General features: G+C 34.9%; 1 protein-coding gene across 2 annotated transcripts in view; it reads right to left on the reverse strand.

The window, feature by feature from the left end:
- Positions 1-1223: 1223 nt before the first annotated feature.
- Positions 1224-14353, reverse strand: part of LOC134287523 (facilitated trehalose transporter Tret1-like) — a 425079-nt gene continuing 411949 nt past the window's right edge. The window contains exons 6-7 of one of the 2 annotated variants that reach the window (XR_009997358.1): positions 8738-12100; positions 1224-8649 (exon numbers count right to left, since the gene is read on the reverse strand). Coding sequence is in view for 1 of the 2 variants with exons in the window: in XM_062849426.1 (XP_062705410.1) it covers positions 11948-12100 (153 nt within the window). In the remaining variant the exon portion in view is untranslated. Of the gene's footprint in view, positions 12101-14353 lie in introns of both variants that reach the window. The other variant, XM_062849426.1, reaches the window with a different exon arrangement.

The following is a 14353-nucleotide window of genomic DNA, read 5'->3' on the forward strand; positions in this document are numbered from 1 at the left end:
AATACGCATCCTTCAAGTGAATATACAGCTAACCTCAACAACTGATTACTTAATAGATAATCCAAGATCATTTTCCAGGACTTCGATCTAAGGATTTCTCCAGGTACTTCTGAAGGGTTATCAGAAGAAACTAAAGATTCCCAAAAGAAACACCTAAAGGAATCCCATCAATCTCGAGGGTTTTTTTTCGGAAGAATTGCTGCAGGGTGCACAGCAGGAACTTCTGAAGGATTCCCAGAAATGGCTCCTGGGAGATTTTTTATATGGACTTCAAAGTGGTGAAATTGTTGTAAAATTTTTGAAGTAATCCAAGAAACAAATTCTGGGGGAACCCCTGGATCAATGCCAACAAGAATTTCTGGATGGATTTCAACAAATAATTCTATATAAAAACTCATAGGAAATTTTGAACAATCGGAGGAACTCCTGTAGGAATTTCAGATTAAAATACTTTGTGAATCCCAAAATCAACTTTTTGGTTAATTTCGAAAGGATGTCTTGGTTAAAACCCATAATAATTTTCTTAATCTTCCGATTCCTGGTGGAATTCCTGCAAGAATGCCCGAAGAAACTCCAGAAGGAATTTTAAAAGAGGACTGCTGACGAACCAGCCAATGGCTAAACATTTCTATAATAAAGAAATAAAAAAAAATAAATGAAAGGGGCATCTGGGTGAATGTATTAAGAGAAGGAACTTCTGAAAGAATTCCAGGGGTCGATGAAACTTTTTTCGTATTTCAAGAGATAACCAAGCGGATGAGATAATCTAGAGGTATCCCAGAAGGAACTACGTAGATTCTATGAAAGAAGTTTCAAGTGGTTTCATAGAATCTTCAAGAAACTTCAATTGGAGTCTGTGAAGGAATCCCAGGAGGATGCTAGGATGTTTTCGTGGAGGAATGCCTTCCGGAAGGAAGAAAACATAAGCTTCTTTGATAAGATATCGAAATCGCATTCCAGCAGATTGTTCATTCCAGAAAGTATTGGTAAATAGCCAATTATTGCACACCTCATAAGAAAAACATGGAGTGTGCAACAATTGGCTAGTTTTTAAGGTGTGCAACAATTGGCGATTTACAGTAAAGTTTTCAAATTACGTTAGTAATTTTAATCACATCTTTTTGTTTCCTTGATACAGCTCTTGGAATCTGGAATATCTCTGGAAACAGCTCAGCCAATAATGCAACAGATTTTCTCAAAAATAAATAAACAAAACTACACACTTATCAATGCGTAACCTACAGCAGAGGTGAAATTATATTTTAAGTAAATAATTTGTCTTATTCAAAGTAAAGTATTACGAAAGTAGTTATCACGAAAGATTGCAACCAAAGTTACCCACGAAAGGTTTATAAATAATATGAAACAATAGTCTACGAATTGCATTACACAGTGATAACAAGCTATCGAAAATCAAAGTGTCCCTTGTTTCCTACGGATCTACACCTTTCTTGCTGTTCTACATTAGTCCCATTTGTTATTGTTTCAGATAGCTGCTAAATGACGGAAAATACTGAGAGTATAATTACCGATTAACGATTTTTTTTATTTCTGCGTTTCCCTAATAGTTCGCTCATATCCTGGAATAAAATCTGGAAAACAGTCCAACAAGAACATTCTCACGTTTAGGTTTTCGTTAGATAGTGTTTTTTTGTTTATATGTGTGTTTTTGCCATTTTTTAAGATAAAATCAGAAGATTAGAAACAGTTTTAATTGCGTTCTACTTTGTTCGTTAAACTTTTTTAAATATAGACTTTTTTTTAATTATTTATATGTTCAAACATCTTTCGTCTCAATCTGAGTTGGCTTAAGTTGGATTTTAGCAAAGCTAAAGATTATATTGTTTTGTTAGTTTTAAGTATTTTCTTCTAGCAAAAATTAATCTAGCGACGTTAAAGCGTTCAAACGACTTTCTCGTTTTCTTTTAATTGTTTTGATTTCACTTTTCTGCTTATTCAAAGTACTCGATTCTAGATTAGTTTATGTTTTTGTATATAAAAAATGTCCCTAATATTTTTTTTGTTCTCTCGATAAAGTACAACGTCTCCACTTTAAATGCAATAACCATACATTCCAGCGCACTTAAACATTATTTCCGTCGACACCGGATCACCTTACTTTTTTTTTAAATTTTTAACTCTAGTTATTGTCATGATATGACAGTGTGTCGTTAGTAATATCATCTGCTAAATTTACACCTACTTTTATTGTCGTTTTCGTTTTTTTTTTTATTTTCGGCCATCCATTTTGACTGACTGCTACTCTCAGGTTTGTTCAGCTACCGTTAAATGTTTACGAGGATAAAAAATGCTTCAGCACATCCGACTGAACAGAATAAAATGCAACTCTCGTGCTACTAGGAGGATATGATTCGATAGTCCCAAAAGTTTGTCGGTTAGCTAAATGATATACGGGATCAATTTTGTACTCGTTTTATGATTCTCAATTGGAAAGGGAACAAATCTGTCATACACACGATATGTTAAGTTGAACTGTGTAAATTGGGTTTGCCTGTGGTTACACCTGGTAAAAAAGCTATAGAAAATTGAAACAACCTGTCTGCTGCTATTTTATAATAAAATTTAGTCGTTTGTTAGTTTTACTTACTTGTGAAATCTAGAAACTATGTTTCTTTTTTTAAATGGCTAGTAAAACAGGTGTCTATTGTTATCTTCAAGCATGTTATTTTGTTTTAGATCTTTTACGTTATTATCCTAGATGTTCGACTGAAGTTTCATCAATACAAATAAATAATTGAACTGTACATAAGCGCTGGTGATCAAGTACTGTATCGGTTTTATACTTTACTGTTACCTAAAGATTGACTCAGCTGCTGATGTCTCCACAATTAGTCGTATTTTGTCGTATAAACTGTTTGAATTGTATAAAAAAAGGTTTTCTCTTGTTCTACAAATAATACAAACGACCCCTGGTTAATCACTAGCTTCCACTCTAGTAGTGGTTTCTAAAGTCTCATGTCTCCTCCGAGACCGAGCATGTGTCTAATTGATCTGATTTTATGTGTGTATTTATAAATTATTGTCGCTATCGAAAAGGACTCTTTTTGTTTATTAAATTTGATGTTTCGATTTCCTTCTTAGTTGGTATGTTGCACAAATTTTGCGTATTTTACAGGTCCAATTGGTTTTTTGTTTGTCTAATTTATGTTGACATTGCACGCTACACGATTTCCACTATAGTATTTAATGGGCTTTCGAGGGCAAAGCAGAGGATAACGTTCGTTTTATAATTGACCATTTTCTACTATGAGGAAGCTGAACGATGGGTATGGCACGGTGATATGACGAAGTAGTGCAGTTCAAACAGTGATACCTTGTAATAAAAAAAAAACTTTTCCGACGATGCTTAGAAGTGGTTTTATAGTCCATTTTACGAGTCGATTATATCCTTGAAGAAATTCCTCTAGTTGGAAACAGTTTGGAAACATTGTTCTGAAACTTTCGGGGCTACAGTTAAAAGCATAGGCGCCAACTTAGAGGGGGGGAAGGGTTGGTTCGCTCCTTAGCCATAACTCAAGAACGAAAACCAAGTGGATTCCAAAAATTTCAGTCATCAAAACTTCTGAAACTACCTTCTCAATTTTTTTTTAATTTTCCGCGAGTTCGGGCATAGCCGGATAACTTTTCTTTATGAATTTCCTCAATGATGGAAAATTTTGTGGAAAACTTTTTCCTTTTCATTTTTTTTTGGATTCCTGAGAAAATTTCCTTTCATTTTCTAAAAAAAACTTTGTTTCTACGACGCTTCGTTCTTGAGTTATGATTTTTCAAAGAAAAGGCTTATATGACACATTTGGACATTTTCCAACAAAATTGTCCATAACCTAAAAGCAAAACAAATAGTGCATTCCAAAAATTTCAGTGATCAATGCTTATGGAATAACCTTCTCAAAAATATTTTTTTGATATTTTTTTTACAAGTTCGGGCATTGTTTTTTCGGGTTTTTCTTTATGAATTCCCCCAAGGGTGGAAAATTTTGTGGAAAACTTTTTCCAGTTCATTTTTTTTGGACTCCTGAGAAAATTTCCTATTATTTCTAAAACAACTTTGTTTCTACGACGCATCGTTCTTGAGCTATGATTTTTCACTCTGAATTTTTCTCAATTTTTTTGTTTATATATCCATGAGCCCTGCCTGTGGAAAAAGTTTCATGAAAATCTGGGACCCTTCGGCCCAATCCCGTACGGTCGCCCACTTTTATTTTGGTAAGATTCCTGGAATTATTCTAGAAATTTTTCAGCAAGTACAACATTGATTCGTCCTGTTCCAGGGTTAAGCTATTACTTTCTAGATTTTTTTTTTCTAATTTCACCAAGTAATGCACCTAGATTTTCTTAGGAATCCCACCGAGCTTTTTGATAGGTATACTTTGCAGGTTTCGTAGAAGTCTCCATAATAATTATTTCAGAATATTCTTTGGAAAACAAAACAAAATGCTGGCAGATATTTTTGAGAATTCCGGCAATAAATCCAGGAAAAGAAATGAGTTTGTATTGAAATTCTTAGAAGAAAGCATCATTGGAGTAATTTTCGTAGAAATTTCTAGAAAAGTCTTCATAGTTTGTTCGGAGGAATTCCAGGACAAATATTGGAGAATTTGAGGTATTGGTAGATAAATTTCTGAAGATATTTTCTAAGGAATTTCAAGAGAAATCTTATAATAATATTCCGTAACAATCCTTGGAGATATTTGTGGCAAAAATTTTGGAAATGTTCATTGATAAACACTTTGAAAATCTTCTGGAGGTATCTTTGACACATCTCCTGGAAGAGTCTTTCTTAAATTAATTCCAAGAGCAGATTTTTTTAGATGAAACATCGGAGGAGTATCAGCAGGAAACCTTGGAAGATTTCAAGGGTCTGTCTACGTAGTTAAGGTTCTTTTTTATGTATTGAAAAGGTGGATTCTACATTTTTTTTTTCATGTACTTTATTTCAAGTATTCTTGTTGAAGATGCAATTGATCTTACTTATAAAATTTCCTATATGAATATAGAAGTATCCATTAAAGCATTTTTGCAGGAATCCTTGGAAATTCATGAAGGAATTTTCGGAGGAATTTCAAATGGGATCACATGAATTTTCGGAATGATTTCGGTGCCGAATCCTCGAATGCACTTCTAAAGGAGAAATTTTAAGTACCCCTCGGACAGAAGATTCAATTTCTGAGGAACTTCTCGAATAAAATTTTGGAGGATTTCTTAGGTAAGGATTTTTTCGGAGGTTTTTTGATCTAATACTCAAAGACATTTCTGGGAGAATCTTTAGAATAATTCTTTCGGACGTTTCAAGAGGAATCCCTGGCAAAAAATCGTTGAACTAACTAGTGGATTCTTTGGAAGAACCCTCAAAAAAAACCTCAGGAATCCTTAAAAGAATTCTCTGCAAAAATAGGATTACAATCTGAAAAATATCTGAAAGAAATCTTGTATAAATTCTCGTAGAAATTTATTTAGTCGTTGGGGAATTCTTTCAGTAATTCTCAAAGAAATATAAGACAAAATCTTTGATAAAAACTTGGGTAATATCCAGGAACCACTTCTTCAGAGCAATTCCTGTTAAAACTCTCTTAAATCTTGGAACTTCATTTTTAGGAAAAATCCTAAATTTATGAAGATGGTTTCGTAAACAATATTGGAGAAATTCTTGAGAAAATCCTGAAAGGGATCGGATAGGAATTGCAAAAGTAACCTTGGAGAAGTTCCTAAAAATGCTCGAAAAAATCCTCGATATTGGAGTTCCAGGAATAATCTTAGCATAAAATTCTGAGAAAAACTCCTAAAAAATCCAAAAAAGTCGTGACAGGAACTTCCGTCAAGACGCTGTAAATTTCTTTCTGAAATAAATAATCTCTTTGAGTTTTTGTTTTTGTAAAGGTCTTCGAGAAAGTTATGTGGAAGTCCCAACCAAATTCTCAAAAGATCAAATTAAATTTTAAACTAATTTCTATTAGAACCACAGTTGGAATTGTTGAAAGTATAAAATAAACAGGGAGGCTTGTTTTCCACTCCACAGGCCTCTCTTTTATTTAATCTAGCTACAAGCCTATTTATAGTTTTCCCTTATTTTCATACCTACAGGTGAAATTAGATGTTTTTGACGGCATTTTCATTAGGTCCGAAAACACATTTTCTTATATATTCTTGGCATATCTCATTGAAAGATTTTTATAGCAACTTACAAATGAAGGAATATGTTCTATGAAATTTTCTTCGAAAATTCCTCCATAAATTTCACCAAGAATTCTTCTAGAAAACCTTCTATGCCTAAGAAATTCCTTCATGGATTATTTCTGAAAATTTTCCGGGGATTCCATGAATTCCAGACATTCTAACAGTGTTTAATTTTTTGAATCAAGAGTTCAGAAATTTCTCCAGGGATTTATTCAAAAATTTCCCAATATTCCTAGAGACATATTTTTTTGGGATGCCTTAAGTTTCTCCATAAAATTTCCAGGTTCTTTTAGGAATTTCTCTATCGATTGTTTAAAAAAATCTTTCAGGACTTCTCCAATAATTTTCTCCAGGGGATTCTCCAGAAATTATTTTGTGATTTTGTTTAGTGATTCTATCAGATATTTTTCCAGAGGTTTATGCAGAAATTCATAAAAAGATTACTATATTATATAGGTAGCTGGATTTCCTCCAAGGATACCTCTAGAAAGTTCCACTCGGATTCTTTCAGAAATTTATTCAGAAGTTTTACATAAATTCTTTTGGAAATTTCACATAAGCTTCAGAGTTTCTCATCACATTCTTCCAGGGATTCCTTTAAAAATACGTTCACGAATTCTTATAGAAAATCCTCCATGAGTTTTGGTAAGAGATTTCTCTAAGAATTTTCCAAAACATTTATTAATAAATTCTTATAGAAATTCCACCAAGAGTTTCTGAAGAAGAGTTTCCAGAAATTTCTTTAGCAACTTTTCCTTGATTTTTTTCAGGAATTTCTCGTGATTCTTTCACTTTTACTTTTTTTCAGAAATTCCATCAAAAGATCTTTAAGAATTTTTTTTATGGATTCGATTCAAATTTTACTCAGGAAATCTATCAGAAATGTCACTAAAGACTGCTTCGGTAGTTCAATGAGTTCTTCATTAATGTTAGCAATAAACTACCTCAGATTTTTTTTCATAGATGTTTTTTGTATTATCAGAATTTTGAGATGATTTTCAGCAATTCCGTTGAAATTCTTCTTAGGGTTCCTCCAAGAATTCCTTGGAAAATTTCGCCAAAGAAATGTCTAGAAGGTTTCTATTTGGAATTCCTCCTGCGGTTCCTGCGGAAATATTACTTGGGATTCCTTGAGAGATTCTCTCTGGAATTCTTTCAGATATTTCTCCTCAGATTTTTTACAGATGTATTTTATGAAATTCTAGGAAAAAATTTCGAAAGAACAATCTTGATAAATTTCTGAATTAAGTTTTGAAGAAGTTTCTGAAAAAAAAAAACATTCGAGAGTCGGTGAAAACAAAGATACTGGAGGAGTTCTTGAAAAAAATCTCAATACATTTCTGTAGGGATTCCTGAAGGATGATTTGAAATAAACCCTGAAATACATACTTCTGGAGGAATTCTTGATAGAATTTCTTGAAAAATGTCTGAAAGCTATTTGTGGATAAAAAGTCATAAAGCAATTTGCCTAGAGGAATTTTCGGTGTTAATTCTAATCAAATGGAAGAATTCTTGAAGCAATCACCAAAAGAAATTTAATAAAAAAATGTTTTTTAGAAAATAATTGTAGGAACTACCTACTAACTGGCAAAATTATTCCTAATTTTTTGAAGGAATCTCTGAAGCATTGTCATTTAAACTGGATATTGATGTGCAGCAATTATATGAATTTCTTGGGATACTCCTGGAGAAAAGCCAAAAAACAAAAACTGAAGATTTTTGAAGGAGCTCCTGAAAGAATCTCTGAACCTTCACTTGAAAATTTCTGAAAGAATCTCTGAAGATAGGTTTTTATAAATCCCAAGAGAAGTTTACGATCCAACCCCTGGATTCACTTACAGAAGAATGTTTCGAGAGTTTTCTAGATGAATTCCTGAAGAAACGTCTAAAACAATCCCTGGAGGAATTCATGAAAAGAACCCAAAGGGAATACATAGAGAAAATTATTTAAGTAACTCTCGAGGAACTAAAACAAAAAAAAAAAAACAATAATCTAAATTTCTTAAGGAATCGAAGAAATCATATTCTAAACAATTATCGTCCTGATCATTCAAACAATGTGAATAAGGTTCAATTATAAAATAATTTCCTTGTGGCGTTACACGGGCTAAAAATCCGTTCCCAAAAACATGACGAAAAAGTCATATCATATGCTTGATGATATCATGACTACAAGTCATAATATCATGACGAAACGACGATATTCTTTACGATTTTCATAAAAAAAAGTTTTCATTACCTATGATGGCTATTTGTGGATAAAAAGTCATAAAGCAATTTGCCTAGAGGAATTTTCGGTGTTAATTCTAATCAAATGGAAGAATTCTTGAAGCAATCACCAAAAGAAATTTAATAAAAAAATGTTTTTTAGAAAATAATTGTAGGAACTACCTACTAACTGGCAAAATTATTCCTAATTTTTTGAAGGAATCTCTGAAGCATTGTCATTTAACCCTTTCAGGACGGTTGGGTCATTTGCACCTCGCTGACGCGTTCTGCAGTGGCGAGGTTGGTGAAAAAATTCGTCCCAAAGGGGTTAAACTGGATATTGATGTGCAGCAATTATATGAATTTCTTGGGATACTCCTGGAGAAAAGCCAAAAAACAAAAACTGAAGATTTTTGAAGGAGCTCCTGAAAGAATCTCTGAAACTTCACTTGAAAATTTCTGAAAGAATCTCTGAAGATAGGTTTTTATAAATCCCAAGAGAAGTTTACGATCCAACCCCTGGATTCACTTACAGAAGAATGTTTCGAGAGTTTTCTAGATGAATTCCTGAAGAAACGTCTAAAACAATCCCTGGAGGAATTCATGAAAAGAACCCAAAGGGAATACATAGAGAAAATTATTTAAGTAACTCTCGAGGAACTAAAACAAAAAAAAAAACAATAATCTAAATTTCTTAAGGAATCGAAGAAATCATATCCTAAACAATTATCGTCCTGATCATTCAAACAATGTGAATAAGGTTCAATTATAAAATAATTTCCTTGTGGCGTTACACGGGCTAAAAATCCGTTCCCAAAAACATGACGAAAAAGTCATATCATATGCTTGATGATATCATGACTACAAGTCATAATATCATGACGAAACGACGATATTCTTTACGATTTTCATAAAAAAAAGTTTTCATTACCTATGATGGCGTCTTATTTCAACATATTCAACATAAATTATTCTATCGGAGTTGAAAATTACAAAAAAAAATAGAACACGCAGTTTAAAGTTAATTTAGTTCAACATTTGTAGCTTGTTCACATTTGATTGAAAGTGGTTTTCATATTTTTGCTGATGGAACCTAAATCATAAATGATAATTACAAATAGCATAGAACGAGGAGGCTATGTTATGGTATGAACTATGATTTTTCATTGTGTATATTCATAACATAAAAACACACATTTATCGCTCAATCATGACGCATTTTGCCAATTTCGGGTTCCGGATGTTTACTCGTGTATATATGGGGTGCTGGAATTTGAAAAACTTGAGTGAGTAACCAGCTCTGATTTTACCATGACAACACTGGTCTAAAATGAGTTTTAGAAAAGAATATCCTCAAAAGAGACGTGGGATTTCGTAAATTTACACGTAACACCGCATAGGGCGAACAACGTGATGCCGGCGTCGCCACCGCCTTAACCCTTTCAGGACGGTTGGGTAATTTGCACCTCGCTGATGCGTTCTACAGCGGCAAGTTTGGTGAAAAAAGTCGTCCCGAAGGGGTTAAAATACTATATACGCCGCTGCTGATGAAATCTCCTTCGGCGCACACGTTTACTTCATAAAACTTCAAACTTCAACCAACTCCTCTATGTTGAGTAAGAGAATAAGAACGAGGGCGGTTCACAAATGACGCGTACGCTATGGCAATCTCGCGGATAAGATTGAAATTTTTAAAAAATTTCCTAAAGTAGGGTTTTTGACCCCATTCCCAGCACTACTGGTAAACAAAATTGTTCAATATCTAAATGACCATTTTCGTCCACTTCTTCTATCTGAATCAGATACCTTATTGTGAGAACTTGTTGTTAACAGTGATTGCTGTGAAGATTTTTTGCTGGAAAGTTGATTTTGAACGAGCTTACTGCACCTAGTCCAGCGCCAATTCCCGGCACCAGTGCTGAACTTCCAGCAAAATCAAATGGGGAATCACTTCGGCACCCATCTTTGTGCTGACGAAGTGCACTCGTCTGCGTGTAATAGTTGTTTGAGCACTTGTGCGGCTTCAAAGTGAACGTGTAGTTAATTGACTGTGGATCTCGTTGCGGAAATGTTGTGGGAGATGATTACCTACGGAAGTGCGTTTGCAAAATATGCGGCAAGTGATATTTTGAATTGTTTTGCTGTGATGTGCCGAGAATTGACGCGGGTGCCAAAAAGTACATAGTTGGAAACCCTATTTATACTACTCGCAAACTTTAGCTAAAGAAACTGTTATTCAGCTAGTTCTGTTTCTTGAGAGCTTTTAAGGTAGAAGCAGCCGCCATATTTTTTTAATGCATTACACGGTGCTTACATGAAGTATTTCAGGCCAAACATTTTAATAGGTCCTATCTGCATTTGAGAGGCTCTCTTTGTTCACTTTCTCTTTCAATTATTACAATGTAATGATACACTTTTCAACTACTTTTGCAGTACAAATCAAAAGACGATTGTTTTGACCATCGTTCTATGCAAGGAGATAATCATAATTCAAATAAACAGCTAAAATATTAACGAAAGAAAGGGAAACCAAAGAGAGCCTCTCTTCTGCAGATTGGACCTGCAAAAATGTTTGGCCTGATTCGTTTTATGTTAGGGAATAGAACAAAAGCTGATTCATTTGAATATTGAGATAACTCTATTCGAACTGCATTCCTTCGTCTTCTAAGCAAATGACAGCATCACTACTACTACAGGCGCACGTCAAAACCGGGTCGCTAGCCTAGGAGAGACAGAAAGCACACTCATCGCCAAAGCATCCATTCGTTTCTACTATGCTTACGGGGTTGTTTTTGTGAATATCGAGTTCCTTCGCGGTTTAGCTCTACTCGTGTTTACTTGTTATCAATACTCCTTTGTGCGTTTAACGGACCTATATTTACAGTTGTGTATTCGTTCCTAGTTTAGTTTTGTCGACAATTCTGAACGGAAGATTAAATATCCAACTGAAAGATTTCCCTTGTTGTTTATGTATTACGGTTTTCGTGTTATTTTCGCTTCTTTTTCTCAATTGAGTCATTCATATCGTCATAGATTTGATTGAAATTTTGATTTTATCTAAGTACATTTTCGCATTCGCTTCCGTTTCTATGTACAAACAGTCACTTACCATTCGCTCGTTTTTTTTCAATTTTAAATAATAGACATAAATCATAAGCAACATTTGCGTATTCCTAGATTACAACAATAACTATTTGCACTCGTCGCACTCATCTCCACAGTCCAGTGCTCGCATTTTTAGGAACATTAAAATATCGTTTCACAACTTTCATCAGTCACTTCTAACTCGTTCATTCTTCAACTTCCTTCTCGTCTACTTCTTTCACATTGCTCTTAAAACAACTTTAAGTAACATGGCACACACGCACGCATATAGATCGCTTCGAACCGCGCAACGGCGCATAAAAGCTAATTCCTACCGGAAGGAGGCGGATTCTACTAGGTAGGTAGGTAGCAACAACGAAGAATGCGAAAGCTGCGATTGTTGCGCACGCGAGGGGCCCATTAAATACTATACTAGATACTCTACGTGCGTTCCCATGTCTCATCGATTTATCGTCAGGGTTCGCACGTACTTCGGATCCATCTCCTCCAGGTCGCGGCCCTTGGTCTCCGGGACGACCATGATGACGAAGAAAAGTCCGACGCAGGATATACATGCGTACAGCCAGAAGGTGCCGTGGAGGCCGAATGCCGCCTGGAATGAGAGGTTGAAAGGGAATAGATCAGCTAAGTATGTTATCGGAAATCAATACCGTAAACGACGAAACTAATGAAAATGGGTGAGATTGTTCCATTTATATCTATTAGTATTTATTCATTTACTGCCATGCCGTCAAGGGGCAGATCACTCTTTGAATGCACATTCAATTTGCATTTAATGTATGAAAATGCATTTTTATGTTTTCCATCAACTTAGCATTGAAATACGCGAATGTTAAACCAAAAGTGATCGAGCAAACCGTCATGACAGATTCTATATTTGTCAATTCTGTCAATTCGGAAGTGTTTACAGTTGAAATGGAAAACTTGGTCCGATATCGTGAGAAAAGTCACAGACGAATTTGTTTGTGATAAAGTGCTATTAATGAAATGTCGGCAAACTTATATCACAAAAATCTTTGCAGGAGCAGTTTTGGTTTTGGATGGGAACGAATGTTGGACTGGTTTCTACACAAAGAACATATGCTTGTACTAGATGGTCCGAGATGGTCAGAGTCTGGCTGCGACTTGCTGACTAGGGCAACAACCTCAAAGAACGTAAAAACTCTACCATAGGAAGACGAGCAGTATTGTAAAGAATAAATTATAGTTTATTTAACACTATTTGTTTTTCATATTGAAGTGAACATTAGTTCTTCACATAGACAGAAAGGAATTTTCGATTACATACTTCGGAAAACTTGATATCACTGCGACCATTTGTTGATCATTTGATTACCTCTTGATGAGTAAAATTCTTCATCTCAATTGGTATACCTACGAGCACATGATTCAACTTGATAAATGGAAGTCTGTTTAGCCTAATACACGAAGACCTCTAATCGGAATCATTTACAAGGTCTGCAGTTTGCCCGGAAAATGCTGGGCAATGTCTATCTGAAGGAATAAAATATACACCGTTGAATGCTCGTTAGCCTTTTTCTAATGACTGGTGTTTCTACCTCATCACGGAACCGGCCGGGCTAACCAAACAAAACGTTCGTATTGCTACCAGTACATTACTGTCTTGCTAATATGTAGTATCATCGAACGCTTATAGAATACCACCAGATCTTTGGGCGACAAAAAGTAAATTGTATCGCTGTTCTAGTCAGTTTGCATGAAACTGACGAAGCTTTTTGTTCGACATTGACAACTGTCAACAGTCAATCATTGTAGTAAGCCATGGGTTGCCAATTTACTTAATTAATGAATTAATGCATTCAAATGCATTCAAATGCAAGCAATTCTTTTAATACATCAGATGTTCCAAGAGTGATCCACCCCTTGCATGCCGTACATAGCAAACTCAGGGAGAGAAGAATAACAGAGCTGTCAGTCGATACGTTATGGTAGGAAGAGTAGAGATGGCAACGTCCGTTAAAACCATTATGTAGAGAACGGTGGACTCTTCCTTCGTTCGTTCATTCGTTGGGCCATCTCCCAATACATGGGCGTAGCCAGAGGGGAGGGGGGCCGTGCCCCCCCCCCACCACTCCTTGCTGCCAGATTTATTTTTTTAATCGAGCCAACTCAAAGACTATCAATAACTCAGAGTACCTAAAAAATGTCAAAAAATAATATGCTTATAATAAGATTTTTATCCACAATTATCAAATCTCTTTTATTTGAGAACTAGAGGAAATTTCGCCAAATATTTCTTCAAGAGAACCACTTCAATCTTCAAATAGAATTTTATTAAATAACACGCTTGGTTGAATGGCTAAATTTTGTGATGTTTATTTATGGAATACAAAAACAGCATGCAAAATTTTCCAAATATAAATAAAAAGAAAATCGTGTTAAGTACTGTTCCTTTGAATTCCACTAAGAATTTGCATCCTTTGACAGATACGTATTTCGACCTCAATTGTAAGGTCGTCTTCAGTGTCTTGTACTTGACTCGAGTCGAAGTTGAATTCAAACAAACGTCATTCTAAGAGCAAAATACCTTGGATTTATTTACGAATCCTTTCAAAGATGCCTTTAGAAATCCCTTTATGCATTTATTCAGGACCTTCTTCAGGGATTCTTTCAGAAATTCCACTAGGGACTTCTCCAGGAGTTTCTCCTTCGTGAATTCTCACATGGACATCTTGCAAGGTTCCGATAGTGATTGTTTCGGACTTCGTTCCAAGAAATGCTTCAAGAATTCCTCCCATAATTCCTTCAGAAATTTTCACAGATACTTCTGCAAGGATGCATCGACGAATTCCTCCTGGAATTTGTCCATAGCTTCTTTCAGTGA

This window comes from Aedes albopictus, chromosome 2 (genome assembly GCF_035046485.1).
Source record: "Aedes albopictus strain Foshan chromosome 2, AalbF5, whole genome shotgun sequence".
Lineage (NCBI taxonomy): Eukaryota > Metazoa > Arthropoda > Insecta > Diptera > Culicidae > Aedes > Aedes albopictus.